General features: G+C 48.0%; 1 protein-coding gene across 3 annotated transcripts in view; it reads right to left on the reverse strand.

The window, feature by feature from the left end:
• VILL (villin like) overlaps positions 1-16,373 on the reverse strand; it is a 45,713-nt gene extending 29,340 nt beyond the window's left edge. The window contains exons 1-2 of one of the 3 annotated variants that reach the window (XM_033002849.2): positions 7,697-7,853; positions 289-427 (exon numbers count right to left, since the gene is read on the reverse strand). Coding sequence is in view for 1 of the 3 variants with exons in the window: in XM_033002847.2 (XP_032858738.2) it covers positions 16,264-16,319 (56 nt within the window). In the remaining 2 variants the exon portion in view is untranslated. Of the gene's footprint in view, positions 1-288; positions 428-7,696; positions 7,854-16,263 lie in introns of those variants that run through there. The other 2 variants (XM_033002847.2, XM_033002848.2) reach the window with 2 other exon arrangements.
• Positions 16,374-16,574: the final 201 nt, after the last annotated feature.

Consider the following 16,574-nt stretch of genomic DNA (forward strand, 5'->3'; position numbering starts at 1 on the left):
GCTTGTCTTCTCTCTCATGTTGTCACACACTCAGTCACATATTATCCTCCTCCGATTTTTTGGTAGAAAGGCAAATTTTGCATAGGTGAGAGCACCTGTGACATACATATCCATATCAGTACGTGTGTTAGTGACAGCTCCTATCCTCTTACACAGTCACAGGCAGGTTGCAATCAGAAACTGCTGAATCACCCATGTTGGATGTTCTGGGACATGGCAGTGATGCAGAGAATGGGGTAAGTGTTTTAGGGGGGGTGACAAAAGAGGAAAAAGCACAGCTCGGCTCACCCTCCTCCTCTAAGTCCTGCGAGGTCCAGGTTCAGGAGCTCGGTGTGGCCAGACTGCCAAGGAGAGGGCTCTGCACAGACGTGCCCGGCTGACCACAGAGAGCACTTCAGCCTTCTTGGAAAGAGCTGTTGCCTGGCAGCTAAAATTACGTAAAACAGGCCTTGAAATAAGATGCTATTTCTGATCGTGGTGGGCAATTAAATATTGGAACAGCTTATTAGGGAAGCTGGCAGGCTTGTCTTTACTTAATGTTTTTCAAATGAGATGGATGAATGGCTGGGATGTGCTCTTTGGGCTCGGCACCTCAGGGTCTGTGACTGTGAGCCCCTGTTTGGGTGCTGCACTTCAGCAAGCCGCACCTCCCCATCTGTTTGGCATTAAGGCAATAACATGGGTTTACCCTCACGCTTCAGCCACCTCCACCGCTCAGAAAAGATCCCCTATCCATGCTACCAAATCATCCGGGTGGATCATGAAAGGGGTTGAAGGGACTTTTTAGTCTTCTCTTAAGTAGAGACGGATCAAAATTTGGGATGGGACATTGGACAGGATGAACTAAGATTGTGAAGAAGCTTCTTGCTCAGCTTCTCAGGGTCAATGGCTCTGCAGCCAAGAAGAGACTTCACTGGGTTCAGATGGACAGGTTTTCCCTTTTTCCATGAATGGCTGCCAGGGATCAGCAGACCACAACTCATCCAAGCAGCTCCCTGCCACCACAGGCAACTGGTCTTTTCTGTTCTTTCCTTATGGGGCAAAGGGTGGGATACTGAGGACTGAGATGCTAAAGTCTGTTCAGGGTTAATGTGTGTGAAGATTTAAGAGCCTGGGATGAAGAGGAGCACCACTGAGATGATTTTATTTTAAAGATGGCCTCTCAAACTGGAAGTGCTCTATGCCCCAGGAGGGGTTTGAATTCTCTGTTCCCTAAATTCAAAGAATGCATAAACCTGGATCCACTGAGACAAGTAATTTTTCAGGTTCTGCAAGAGCAATAACCAGTTTTCCCTGTCCGACTAAGGCTGACCAGTCTCACCAGGACCCAGTTGTTTTGTCTCTTGAAACCTGGAAATTTACCCCATCTCCAACCACTGTCCCAGGCATTAACAAGAAGTAGACCTTCAGCTTGGTGTGCCTTCTTATAGCCTGTGCCTTCACACCCTGTCCCTTTCTGGCATCTCTGACTTAGTGGCTAATACATAGTCTTTCCCACAAACCCACTGCTGCTGTGAGCCTTTACCTTTCAGCCCTTTGTGAGCCACAAGCAGATGGGTTTTGCACTAATTCTCAAATCCTACCATTAATCCTTACTTAAAAGCAAGGAGCACAAAGAAATACTAGGTTACTGGGAAATAACCACCTTCCCAGTTGCAACAGCCCTCAATCTGTATCTCATCTGTCTCTTCAAATTCCTCAGAGGACATCTGATTTAGAAGGGTAGGCAGCTCACGATTTATCTCCTCTGACTTTGACTAGTCCCTGCAGCTGCCTCATTTCCACCTGCCATAAATTCTAGCTCAACACTTCTCTCCATCCAGAAAATCTTGCTCATCTCTCCACACCTCTCTTTATGACCTCCTTTGTCCTCTTTATTTATCTCACTGCTGGTAGCTTTCCAGCAGTCTGATCTTCAAGCAGATGGTCTTGGGAAACTGATTTGTAGGAGCAGATTTTTCCCAAACTGCTGCTATTTCTGAACCCTCCCTCTAAAATTTTAACAACTGACTATTTGTCCTGGGAACAGTAGAACTGTATTGTCCCAGCAAACTTCTCAACAATGTAAGAACAATGTACTGACAATTAAATCAGAAAGCCTTAACACCAGCCACAACTCCCAAGTCATGCAGTCTGAGTTTCCACATTCATCATGCTGGATACAGAGCCTAGTGCTCAGCAGTGACTGGAGCTGGAAAAAGGAGAGCAAACTGGCAAATTGGCTGAACGTGGGGGTTGTCAGTCCTCGCCTTGGTGTCCTATAGAGAAGGTGAGAGCACCCACTCAGCTCTTGACTGACTGTTTTCCCGGGAAGTCCTTCTTCCCCAGGATGTCTTTGAAAGCAGCAGGCTCTCCCAGGCAGGTAGCATCCTGCAGGCTGAGGGCAGCCCTATTAGTCTCAAAAAAGCTTTCAGAAGCAGCAGCAGAGTCTGAGCTGCAGTAACTTCCCCCTGCCATGAGTCCCAGTGACGGATAACAAACTTTCGGTGCAAACCCACCTCTCTCTGAGGATCCTTGCGAAGAAAAACAGTGGCACAAGAGGCTGTTAAAAGCCTTCTTCATGCAAGTACCTTGCAGCAGCATTGCCCCTATCATCGTGCCAGGTGCATTATTTCAAAATAATAAAATGCAGCTTGGCGCACACCTACTTCAGCGGTATCCATTCCACCTCCAGCTCCTCTTCGTGAGATTATTGAGTACAGAGCCACCCCAAGGGAACGGCGAGCATATAGCTTGCCAATTCATTACGAACAAATCTCTCCTTTCTTTCAGCTCTTTCTCCCCTGGTGAAAGGGAGAGATCACTGGCTCGGGACCAGCACTGCATCCAAAGGCAGGGCTTCATGCCACAGTGAGGGCAGGAGGTGCACGCAGAAGGAAAACAAAGCTGAAGCCATTTTAATTCCTCTTCCTGGTTTCCAGAGAAGTGATTCAGGTTAGAAATGTTCTCACAAACTGACTTCTAATTACTCACCACCTCCAAGAAAAAAGTTACAATCCTCTCCCACATCAGCATTTTAATGGATCATTATTTAACCTAATGACTGCAGGCAAGTAAAACAAGAGCCGAGACAGCAGGGAGGAGAGCATGTGTTTGGTCACCTGTGCAAGATCTTCCTGAGCCCTGTGGAGCACCTGCATTTCAAAAGCTTATGGGAAGGGTGTGACAGATGGAAGTTGAAGAGAAACCCTCAAAAGAAGGCACTTTCCAAGGTGAAACTGAGGAAAGGCTACTGCTTGTGGAGATCCCAGCTTGTGAAACTGCACTTCACCTCTCTCAGAGCATGGGAGCTCAGTCCCATCCACCATGCCCTGAGACCTTGCTTGCCAGATCTGTCAGCATGAACCGAGCCCAAAACCACAAAGAAACCACAGTTAAACCCAAGCACCAGTGACTACCTGGCCCATCCTTCTCAAAAAAACAAGTCTAAGAGTTATGATTTTTGCTAGTGTGTATGAGAGTTTTATATTTATTGTAAAAACATGCATGCATATATGTTATGCATGTATGTGTACAAGATAAGAGCAGGTTTTCCCTGGTGCTCAGTTTAGTGCAGTTGAATAAGCCCTTGCTATCAGGACCTTTATTTGATGGTGATAGAGCAGGGGTGCCGGTCTGGCTCCACTCAGACCAGCTGGAGAACTGTTTTCCAGAGCATTGACTTCCCAGTGGAAAGCAGCAAGGTTAACAGTAACTATCAAAAGTAAGGGACCATTTCAGTTTTGCTCCAGTTCAGCCCTGCAAGTGTCACATCAAACTCAGGAATAGAAACCCAGGACTTCAGAAAAAAACAGGTTTACATTTCAGCTTGCGAATGAAATGACCTAAACCTAAGCATGATGCTCCATAGGTGACTGCATTTCCATCACTGACCTGACAAGATGGAACCGATTTATTCGGTGGGAAGGTTTGTTTCTCGAGCTCCAGTGGAAATCTCACCCTTTGTGTATGTTGGATGACACACCTCTGCTGAAAGACATGTAACTTGTGTCAAAACAAGCAGGTACCAACCGACTCAATCCAGGTCTTCCATGTTTAAAAATGGGGTGAGTTAGCTTATATGAGCTTTAAGGTCTTTGAAACAGATCCAGACCTTCACGGGATCTTCTCTCAAGGGAACACAACCCACCTTTTTGGTACCAGTCACCCATACTAGCGTTATACTCTAGGCTCGTGTGAAACCAGAGGGATGTTCACCACCACATATGTGGTGTGTTTATCAGTTTCACCCAGCCCTTGCAACCCAGGGAGGGCTGCGAGGTCACTCTTGGTCCTCCTGTGGGTGCCACACAGCCTCCACCTTCATCTTCTCGCTTTAAGCATCTGCTCCCTCAGGAACACCATCCCACCCTCAAGAGTCATTTTCTCCTTCCTGAGATGACTTTTGTTGGCTGTTCTCTGTTGTGGTAGGAAAGGGCCCATCCAGGGAGACAACGGGGCCAATGGAGATGGGGTGGATCACTGGGAACAAGAGGCAGAGGAACATGGGATGTAACTTAGCCCCTGTGGTATCATGTGCTGTGTGATTGACGGTGTTGGTGCATCATGATTTTGTGAGCTACACCCCCGTGCTTCCCAGACCTGGGGCTCCTGCACGCCTGAGCACAGCTCTCTGCTGATGCAGCACAGCAAAGAGCAAAGCCCTAGCCCAGGGGGCCAGGCGTCTGGCACTCGCTTGGCATAAAAAGTGAAACCCAGCCCACGCAGGACCACAGCACGCAGACGCGAAAAGAGCATGCAGTCCCCTCTTGGCAGAAATGAAGGCCAGCTTTGAGAGAGTAGCACATCAACTGCATAAAGCCAAATGAATAAAACATCCCTGCAAATACTGAAAACAGCTTTAGAAAGAGTCATTCATCCGAGACTGTCTTTTGCACCCAGAGCTGCCAGTGGGAGTTTTGTCTGAGCACAGGGAAGGGAACCAGGCATCTGAAAGACTGAGATGGGGGGGATTTGCTCCGACTCAGACAGCTATTTCATAGACAGCAACAAAAAACAGCGATTCAGGCTCTAGCATCCTCCCAAAGGAAAGGTGGGTATTTCGGTAGTCTCTATCACATAAAATAGAATATGATTTCTAGCCTTGCCTGTTTCTTACCCGGTTCAGCTGTTTTCATAAGAGCAGTTTTAAATAGGGGCCAGACAGAAACCTATTCTTTCATCCCAGGGCATGGCAACAGGACATTTTTAGGCAGGAGAGGTCGGCTGCTCTGAATAGCTCATTCCACAGGAACTGCCCAGGATGGAGCTCAACCATGCAATTTAGCATCCCCTATGTCTTGTGTCTTTGACGTGGATATAAGGTAATAACAAGTTCCACTGTTACTCTACCCAGCACTGCCTCTGATAAGCATGAATAGGCTCAGATAAAGATGGATAACAAATGGTAGGATTTCTGTTTCAAGCAGAGGCCCTTGGAAATCAAGGCAACTGAATCAAATGCACATCACCCGATGTTGGAAATTAACATTACAGCTCACAGGACTTTTTGGACTGAAGGATGCCAAAGACTTAGTGACCATATTCACTCATTTCTGCATTCCTTTTACACCCAGAATGGGTGGAAATATAGTGGAAATGTATAATCATCCAGAATAATTAGGCCCATTTCCAGGTTTGTATTATATGGAGAGGGAGAGTACAAGAAGAGAGGTTTTAATGAGTTGTAGGACTGTGTATCCCCTTGTGACTGTACGATCTGTTTCTCTGAGGGGCCAACAGAAGCTGAAGATACATGTGAATAAACAAAGAGCTGGAGCAGAGATACTTCGGGTGTGGTGTGTCCGCATTGGAGTCCTTCCTTGTGCAGTTGGACATTTCATACACAGAGAGCCCAACCCATGGATTTGTGTCAGTCCAGAGTGAATTTCAGAAGGCTGCCAATGCGCCCATTCCCTGTGAGAAAGGAGGAACCTTGAGGAGGGTGGTGGAAGAACATGCCTTCCCCAGGGGTGGCCAAAATGCAGCTGGACCAGGTAGCACAAAGGTATCACAAGGGCTTTCACTGTGCCCCGGACTCCCCTTCACTGCACAGGGCATTTCAGGGCTCTGCTTCCAAGTGGGATACCAGGTATTTAGCTCTATTAAAACTAAGGAAAGGCTTTTGGTCCAGCAGGACATGCTCAGCACAGAGCAGAGCCCCAGCATCTTCCAAGCATGCGGCAGGTATCTGAACCAGTCTCCTCCTCGGCTGGGGACAAGTGACCGCAGCGTGGGTGGTGCTGGAGGAGAAGGCTGCAGGACAGACCCAGCCCGAGGTCACAAAGTCCACGGTGTATCTCCTCCATGTCACACGTGGCCACACCTCTCCAGGGGGTCCAGAGCAGAAAGGGTAACAACCTCCATGCTTCAAATCCAGAAAAACTTGTGCAGCTCCGCAGAAAAGATCAAGAGATGCCATGAACATTGTCAGCATCCCTGGCCATTCAAGAGCAGGGATTTATTGTCTCAACCTAACCAGGAGCCCCAAGATACAGGGGAAAGCAGGAGACCAGGATGACACCCTTGGTGGCCATGGCATGAAACTCTTGCTCCATGCTGGGAGACCTTGGCAACTGTTGCCACAAAGTCCTGCCTAGGAAATAACTTGGTGAGACCTGCGGGTTCACCAGTGGGAAGGGAGTTGGAGGAGGAAAAGGTCGGCCTGTTCGTGCAGGGAGGAGGAAGAGGGGAGGCTCACCTGGCTCTGCTAGGAGGAAGGCAAGGGAAGATGGTCAGGGCTTTCCTGATCTGCACCACACCGGCTAGGGCCTGTCCTTGCATTTGCTTCCACCCAACATCTCAGACAGCGCCGCAGGTAAAGTTAAAACTCACCGAAAAGTAAGCCCGGTGCTCTGTGACTGTCTAATCTCTATTCTGCAGGCTCTAATCTGCCCGTTTAACAGCGGTGTGTAAAGAGCACCTGGATGATTCACCATCTAAGTGCGGCTCTGGTGGGGCCAGTTTGCTTCAGCTGTTGTAACATTTACTTACATCTGTCCTAGTGTAGCCTTGAATAAGCACGAACCTCCCACAGATGTTAATTCATATCAGTTCTCCTTTGTGTTAAATATTTATGTTCCTAATAGGCACGCCTAAGAAAAATACTGGCAAGTAAGCCTGCAGCTCAACTCCATTACAATTCAATTTTATCTCAGTGCAATTTGCATCTCAAATGAACAGGGGGAGAAAACACTCTGTACTTATAGAGCAAAACAGCCCAGCATTCAGCCATTAGCAGATCTATCGATCAGATGACAAGACCTATTGATGAGAACTTCCAACGACTTCTTGTTGCTGCCTGGACCCATAACCGTGTCACAAAGGCAGGCGAGCTTTAAGCAAATCCCCATGGCAGCAAAGCATAAAACAAACTAGGCCAAACCAAAACGCTGTTAATTGCTCATTGCGTGAAATCAAAGCCAGTCTGTACAGTGAGCTAAATGAAAAGCATGTGTCCTCAGAGCTGATACGTAGCCTGGATGGGTTCTTGGTGAGCTGAGATAGCTGCTTGTTCCAACCCCAAATGGTGTTAATTAGGATGGGCTCGTTGCTTTCGGTAAAGACATGCTAGCTTACACTAGGTGAGTAATTTTTTAAAAAAATATGTAATCAATTATTTTTTGTTGTTGTTTCTTACTATCCCACAAAACAAAAGACATTAAACAGTTCTGGCCTTTAGTACTAGAACTAAGAAGGGTGCAGGGAAGCTCCTTACCTTGATGGAGAGCGCGTGGTGTCCTCGCAGGTCTCTCTTCTCCGCCAAACTCGGCGCCTTCTCCCCTCTTTGGTGAGCTAGTTTCAAGGCACTTTGTTTGCTGTTCTGCTACCTTGTTAGCTCGGGAACAGCAGTGCTCGGTAATTCAATCCTCTACTTAACCGCAGAGACACTCCTACTCCGAGATCACACCCATTCCCAGGCTCACGGAGGGACAAAGAGGGAGCCGGTATGGGAGAGTTTCTACCAACTCTCTGTTTGCATCAAATATCCACCAGGTCTGCATTTACAAAGCAATACTGATTAAGTACTGCTTTAATTAGAAACCTGTTTTGTCCAGATTTAAAAGGGCAGGGGAGGATTTTTTTTTTTTCCCCCTTTGTCTCTGCTGGACAAAGCGAGGTGCGGTGCTGCTCAGTGCCACGTTAATGCTTGGGCCCAAGAATCTCTGACTGTTGCAAATTTTGGCATAATTGGTCCCAGGGGAGAGGAGCTCGGGGCAGACGGCCTGCTCCTGTGCTCCCTGCGAGGCTTAGCTGGGTCTCCTGGTGCTGGCAGGCTGGAGCCCTGGGTGTATTGCAGCCCAGGGAGATGGGCAGCAGGGGTGAGGAATTGCTGTCAAGATTACTGGCTGAAATGGGGACGTAACAGCATTGGAGCGTACAACTGGGCTGCCCTCACAGGAGAAAAGTAATGATAAACCAGAAAACCCCAGCGAAGCTGGCACCGTTTGCTGTAGCTGCCTTCTGCAGCAGAAAACTGTTAGTGGGTACTCGTTACAATATCATAGCTTATCGTTAAGAAAAAAGCATCTCTGGAAGCTGCCCTGTTGCCACTGGCTGTGGATGACCTGGAGATAAACCATCTCCCCTCATTCCTGGCTGCTCCTGCCTGGTGTCTGCATGGTGCTGCTCACTGCCAGTGGAAGGAACATCCCCTCACTGGAGAGGGGTGGAAGCACCACTTCTGACCCTGTCATCTGCCAGTGGCTCTGCCTTTGAGGGACCCAGGACTGTGTCCAGATGTGTTTTGAATATCTCCAAGGATGAAAATGACACAAATTCTCTGGACTGGGAACCATCCAAGTCCTTCCTTTCCTACTCATCCAGCTTCTCTTACCATTTCCTTAATTTTTTAGATTAACCCACACAAACGGAAAATAGGTATGGACCAGCTCATCAGCTAAACCAGGTGTCAGAATAGGTTTATAACAACAGTTTGCACAGATCTTGTCTACTCACCACTCTTAGACCTAAGGATCCTGTAATGGGAAGAGTGCCCCAAATACCCATGACATTAGCTACAGACCAGTGTACCACTAATTGCGGATGGCTGCAAATCAGGGCGTGGGTCAAACCTGGTCATTCAGCCTGGGTGTGCCCATATCTGAGAGGAACACTTGAGAGATCTTCGTTTCATGGTTGAAGATGCAAAACTGACTCTTAGCAAGCAATTTATCCCTTAATGTCAGTAGGCTACAGCTCATAAAATCCATAACAGTCTTCACCTTTCATTTTTCATTCTTCTTACTTTATCATGCTGAGTGTTTTCCTCTGTTGCAGGGAACAGAAAACACGTTTGGTCTCTTCCTCTAGCCCACAGAAGATGGGGACCTGTGACAGGGTCTGCTTTTATCTTTGGAGTCAAGCCCAAGCCCACTATTGGCCCAGCAGTGAGGGTCATACAGCAGCAGCTCTGGTGGGAGGTGTTAGAAGATGGATTGAGGACACCTGGACATCTCAGAGGATCATCACCAAACTCCATCATGCTCCGGTTCCCCATTTGCCACATCAAGTCATTATCTCCAGCACCAAGGGTTTAATTAATAGCTGCTGTGTGTCTGGGTCCTTTTCAGTGCTGATATACGCTGATGTAAACTAACCCGTTTCCATGGCTGCAGCTACATGAATTTGAGCTCTGGGATGAAGCATGTCATTCCTATACCCACAGCTTTGGTAATGCACATCAGGCTCATGCACACGGGGTGTCTGAGCTGCCTGTCCCTGCTCCTTTCCATTGCCATAGTGAAAAAGTAGTAAATAATCCTGGGGAGCTTTTAAGGAGTCCAAATCTGTAGAAATATACGTAATGCAGTTTAGAACAGTCAATGCCGAGGCAAAAGAAAATGTTTGTCATAAAACATGGGCTCATTTAGTGCTGAGCTGTAGGCACTTTTGCTTCCTGCTAATTCTGGTCATGCCATGGGGTTATGGAGCAAAAGACATTATTTCCAAGCAGTTTAACTCAGTACTGGTGGAAAACAGAATAGCTTAACTTTCGTAACTGAAACATGATCTGAGATGTTCCTGTTCCAGTTATTTTTCTCATGTGCACGACCTGATGTACTCATATTCTGGTCCTAAGCCTTGACTTGGAATTCCCAGAGCTCAGAGGACTTGTTCAACTTTTTTTTTTTTGATTCATACAGATGGAAGTGAAGGCTGTTTTCAGTATCCCAGTGCAAGCCTAAGACACTGAAGACATTGTCACAGGCTGATGCTGGGGTAAATCAGAATCTGCTGGGAGGAAGACTCTGCTGAAGTTTAAAAGCAAGGTTTGGCAGTGTAATGGCCCACATCTGCCTCAGCCTTAGCCATCCCACATGCCTGTGGACAAGGTTAACATTGTGCATGGGGAAACAGGCTCTGCCAAGGATGTATTTGCAAAATGACACGTTGCAGAGGTATTTCCACCCTGCTTTCGGTATGGAGCTCCAGAAGGAAGAGGGAAGGGCCAAACCCTGAGGATGAGATAACACGACAGGGGCCTCACAGTTTGGAAAAGCAAGTGAAGGAGGCAAAAAAACCCCACAAGCTGTTCAAGACACCAGTGCAAAGACCCATCGCTACTTATTTGAGGTTAAATGTCCTGCCTTGTAACAGCCAAAGCATTGCATGAATTTCTGAGGATGTTTCAGGAGAGCTTTCCTTGACCCACAACCAAAGCACATGACATTTTATTACACATTCCTCACATAGCCTCACTCAGGCATTTCTCTGCCCTACAAGATCATCATGTCCAAATGAAAATCTACATAGTGCCTCTTATAGGTAGATCCCTACAGATCTGATGTTAGACAAGGATTGGGCTATAATTTACTGCTCCATCATCTGCTGTGCTCCCGGATATTGGTCAAAAGATGAGAAAGCAGAACATATGCACATGTCATGGTTTCAGCTCAGAGAGCAACTGATACCCAGCATGTCTATTGACCATAAAACATCCAAGGACCTCATTTGTTGGGGCTTATATCTTGCTGAAGCAAAAGACTCCCCCAAGAAATACATCTCAGTCAGCCATGGCATCTAAGCAAGGTAGGAATGACTGGCAGCTGTAAGTGCCTGAGCACCAGCCTCAGGATTTGACCCATCTGCCTGCAAGGGGAGTTTTGATGCAGGAAAGTGAACACAGCTCTGCTCTTTGGCCTGGCGGGCTCAGACTGGTGAAGGTCGGGGTTTCGCGTGGATACGGTTTCGTAGGGCAGTGCTCTGCGAGCACCAGCTGACCAGGCAGCACAGAGCTGCCTCTGACAGGTAACAGTGTGCTGGTTAATGGTTAACAGCATCAAATGAAAATGTCTTGGGACAGGGGAAGGTGCCCTGGCACTGGGGTGAGGAGTGCTCCTGTGCTGCAGTGCCACAGTGCAAGGCTGTGCTGCACCGACAGAGACACAATTGTCTTGAGCTGCAGGGGGTCATTGCATCCTCCTCTGGTCAGCTCATGTTAGCTGATGGCTCTCGGCACACAGAGAAGCCTTGATCCTTCAAAGAAGCTTTTTCAGCACAGCTTTTGGGCAACGTTGTGCATGGAACCATGTGAACGGCGGATCCCACACAGGCAGGAGTAGATGGGCCAAATCCTCTTCTCTCAATTCAGAAAAAAAGGGTGGCCTTGGCAACCCAAGGACGAGGGTAAATGCTGATTTTGGTCAGGAATAGCTTTCGCAAGGGCTCTAGAGATGCAGTTCACCTTCCTGGAGCCAACAGCTTGCAGCAAGTTAAGACAGGATCAGTCTCTCTGGCACAAGGATTACAACATTGAGGTAGAACAAACCTGTACCTGTTGCTCCAATTTATTGCTTGGCAGCCTTAGTGCAAACCCCATTTTAAGCCAGCTATGCTGGGCTGTGAACTGGGGATACGTGGCTCTTGTTTTCTCAGGCTTATTGGAAAAAGTACCCCCCTGCAAAAGAAAAGGAGAGAGAGCCACAGCTGATGACATCTTGTAGCATGACACCAAAGTCTTCCAGGGATTCTGGTCAGTCTTGAACCCCTCTTCTACATCTTAAAATGTCTATTACCCATCCTTGAAGGTGGGAGGCACAAATCTAGGTCTCTGCTAGAAAGGAGAAATACCTCAGTAACTGCACTGGCTATAATGATGGGATATAGCAACACTGGTAGAATATGGCCACACTGTGCCAGACCTCCCTTGGTCTTTCTGCACGAGCTCTGGCTGCTCCTGAAGTCTTTGCAGAGTGATACACTGCAGCATGTTTTCTCTTCCAAACTTACATTTGAGGGAATGCAAAGGAAAATCCTTGGGGAGGGTGTTTCTTCCAGACTCCCGCTGCTGAACCACTCCTGCCTTGGAGCAAAAGAGTTACCATCACCTTTCAGGAGGTTAATCTGCAACTTGCCTGGGGCACAGGGTTAGCTGGGGAGGTGGCAATCTCCAGGGATGGGTGGCTGTGGCTGTGTGCACTGCGGGCGTGGGCTCCTCTGCACTGCTCTCCGTTTGCTCTCACCCGCCACTGCCAAGAATTAGCAGGTGCACTAAGAAAAACAGGATAGCTGAGGTGGGACTGTGACGTGGCATGGGCAAACAGCAGCCCTGGCAGCCTTCCAGCCAGAGGAGGAACGTGGCACAGGGGCCCCAGGTTGGATCCAGATGTATTCAGGCTGTTGTTTTAGCTGGGGAGACTTCCAGAAGGACCCAAGACAGCCCAGACTCATCACCCCAAGGTCACTGTTAAACCCTACTCCTAGTGCTGATGCCAGAGTTTGGGCATCTGATGTTCTTTGGGTTATTGGCTGGCTGACTGCTAGGATGAATGGGGATTGTGCTAGAAAAGCTTAGCTTTGCTACTACTTCAGAAAATTAGCCTGCATTTCCAGAATGCTAAAAAGCTTTAGGGAAGTACTTGGTGGCAGTGAAGACTCGACAGGACTTGGCCCTAAGGTAAAGAGATGTAGAGACTAATGGGGTGAGCTTTAAGGCAACATGGTAGACTTCACAGACTCTAACCATGGGGGAACAACATGCAGGAAAACAAAACGATTGTGTTCCTGAGTGCTTTTCTTATTTTTACATAGGCCACAACCAGCTGAGCTAAGGATCAGTTGCTGATGACTGTTATTAAATTACAATCCTCTTCTAGAGATCTTAAATCCTGCTTCAGCCCTTTGCAAAACAAATGTAGATGATTTACAGACTTAATCCCGGGGTAAGGCATTGTGAGAGCTTTGCACTGAGACATTTACCTGTCTCATGTCTGTTTTAAGATGATAGCAGGGATTATCGCTTGCTGTTATAGGGATGAGTCCAGGGAGGGAGCATAGGATATGGACAGTTGAAATGTCCCAACTGCAAGAACTGGGTAGTAAAGACAAGAATAAACTCAGCTCACCCAAACACCAGTTTGGCAACTTGGTAAAGAAGACCAACCTCCTCCTGATCATCCTGTTGCCACCCTGTCCTCAGCTCTCAGCCACGGCACGGAGCAGAGGCTTCCCCTAGGTAGAGCAGCATATCTACTTTGAAGAGGAAGACAATGAGAGGAAGACAGAAAGCAGAGAGGATCTGTAAGAACAAACATCCCTACAAACGGGACGGTTTTACAATTTGCTGTACAGATAGTTTAGGAGTTTCACAAAACCTCAGGGGCTCTGTCTCAGCCCTAATGAAAACCTTATGAAACCCAGCAAATTCCAGCACGCTTTGGTCAGGGTCATCAAGCAGAGCCTCTGCGACTTCCAGTGTCAGCTGAATCTGGCAGAAAGGAGAAATTTTGCAGCAAAGGCTGCACAAGCAAGGGAGGCTCAGCCGCCAGCCCTGGTTAATGGGTGTGTGAGCCTGGTAAAGGTTATCCCGCAGCAGCCCTCGGAGGAGAAACTAACTTGTGCCGTGGTGGTGACACTCCCTGAGGTCCAGGATATTTGGGACTGTCTTTTCATGGGAATCACGCAGCATGCAAGAGAGATGAGGGACTGATGTCTTGTTCTTACATGGGAGCTGAAGCGAACAGAGGTTATTTATGCTTTTTGGAGAAGATTGTATGAGATGCCCACACAAGAACCAGCAAATTGACTCAGGTCCCCAACAGCTCACACACACCCCCCCCCCCCCCTCCCCGCAGGAGATGTGACCTGGGTTTCTCTCCTGGGGGGTACAAGGGTGGTCCTCTAGCACATGGTGAAGTCAACTGGTCTCAATGGTTTTAACATGGGCTAGGAGCACTGGATGCTGAGAGGTGTTGTTGCAGGACATGCTGGCTTTACTGGGAAAGGCTCCTGGAGCTCTCACCCTCACTGTTTATTTCTTTTCAGCATTCAGGCAGACCAGCAGTTTTCACAATTGTGGGAAATCTGACTGCTCCTGTTGCTGGCTGTTCCTGAGTGCCCACAAGATAACTCCACCCTCCCTTGGAAACTTAATTTTTAACCCATTTCATTTCAGTGACTTGGCTGCACATGTGACTGCGGAAAGTCGCTCTCTGTTAAGGGCTGGGGGATGAAATCCTGAAGCCCTACCCTGCTGCCAACGCACAGCAGCCTCCCCCACAAAATCAGTGTCGTAGCAGCTGCCAGTCTGTGGTGCCCAGGCTTGGAGAGCGTAGGGGGACGTCCACATACTGCGTCTGATGGGAACTGTGCCCTGGGAGAGGTTCTGAATTTTTCTTGGGGATTTCTGAGTTTGTTCCCCAAGTCTTCCCCCTGAATAAAGAAAGAATTTCCCCAGGACAGGTAGCCTGGTAGCTGAGCTGAGTTTATCAGCTCCTGTTGGTCACATCTCCTAAACAGAACTAATGAATTTCAAATCTTAGGAGCTGAAGGGGATGCAAGGACAAACCAAGCAAGTTGCTGAGCCTGGGAACCTGCAGGCAAAGCCAAGATCATGCCTACTGGGCTTGGGGGAGAGCAGGTAGCCGGGTGCTGGGGCCAGCCAGGCAGTGAGCTATTGTTTGCAGGAATGCAGCCCTGCCTGGGCCAACCAGGAAGGAGCAAGAAAAATCAATCACTCTAAAGGCTGAAGAAATTGTCGTCCTGCTACACATCGCCCCTCCCTGTTTTCCACTGTCCCCAAAGGGCTCAGAGCACCCTCTATGCCTGACGTGGGCACTTGGTCCATTACCCCCACATATCAGATGTTGGTCACGTCACGCTGCTGGAAGGAGCTCCCAATACATCTGCCATGAGCACGAGAAGGGCACCGATACTCATCACAGCCTCAGTTCAGCTGATGAACTAAGATCAGGCACTTCGCTGGGTGCTGTACACTCTTCCCCATGTGCCCTATGGCCTTCTGCACACCATCTCAACCTACTTCTTGCAGACCAGCCCAGGGATCACACTTGGGAGATCACGTGTAGGTTGGGCTGGATTGGTTTGTGTTAGCTAGGATCCATAGAGCTCCTCTGAGATTGGAAGATGAAGGGTTATTTGGGGGAAACAACTTGGGTTTTGTTACTAGGGATGTTTCAATGATTGAAGAATTCATGCAGCCAATTTTTAGGCAACATCACAGTCTAGAGAGTTAAGCTGTCTTGTCAGAAAATATCTTCAAAAAGTCAAAGACATAACTGAAACCCAGGTCTCTGATATCCCCTGTACTACCCACTGGGCCATATATCCAACCATATTGCATTTGGACCTAAAATCTGGCTACAAGTTTGGGTGCCAACGAGCAATGGTGACCCCCAGCCTGCATGAGAGGCCTGTGAGGAACGGTAGTGCTCAGTGAAACCCTCTCATTTTCAGGAAAAACCTTGCCCTGAGGCTGATAGACCCAATTCCTCCTGAGAGCCAGTGCAATCACTGAAGCTGCCTGCTCTTAACAGGTCAGAGCAATGACACCCATGAGGAGCTGACGTGAGTCAAGAACCTTTTCCCAGGCAGTTCTGGTTACCGTGTTTGAACCATAAACAAGAAACCCCTGTTACTTCTGTGTGGGATGGGATTATTTCTAATACAAGCAAGAGGCGGTAGCATCCTTGTGCCATTCCCCAACAGAAAGTGGCCAATCCAGTGTTTCTCCTTCTTATGTTTCCTGGCTTTCCTGAATAACAGCCCCCACAAATAACCCATCCTGCAAAGGACAGCATTATCTTAGCAATTTTTGGCATGAAGGAAAAGCATCAGAAGTCACAGAACTGCCTCCCTTACACCCAGGGCTTGTCTTATTTGGATTAAACACATTATTCAACAGTGAATGGACACCAGCTCTACCCATAAGCATCTGCACAATGCATCAAGCAATTTAATTTCTTACCAAAGCTGCTTAAAGACAGATGATAATGAGATGTCTGCGACACCTCCATGCATGTGATCAAACTGACGTGTACTCACACATGGACTTCTGGCTGTGTTTGCACAGGTTTTTCCTCACTTCGAGTCAGAAGCATGTCTCTCTTTGCAAGCAGGGTGGAGGAGGAAGGTGATACTGAGGCTCATCAGCCTTGGGAGGAGGAAAGGGCAGGGCACTCACACTCTGAGCAGGAAGCAAATCCTGGCAGATCTTCTGCACCCGCCTTTGGTTTTAGGATGTTTTCTCTCCCCAGCAAGGATCTGGATGAGACTGGGATACGACTCCTCTTTGCTTGAAGATTTACTGGGGAGGACTTTTCCAGACCACATTCCTTCCACACAGAAATCCAGCT

Source organism: Tyto alba, unplaced genomic scaffold, assembly GCF_018691265.1.
Source record: "Tyto alba isolate M040663 unplaced genomic scaffold, T.alba_DEE_v4.0 Super-Scaffold_38, whole genome shotgun sequence".
NCBI lineage: Eukaryota > Metazoa > Chordata > Aves > Strigiformes > Tytonidae > Tyto > Tyto alba.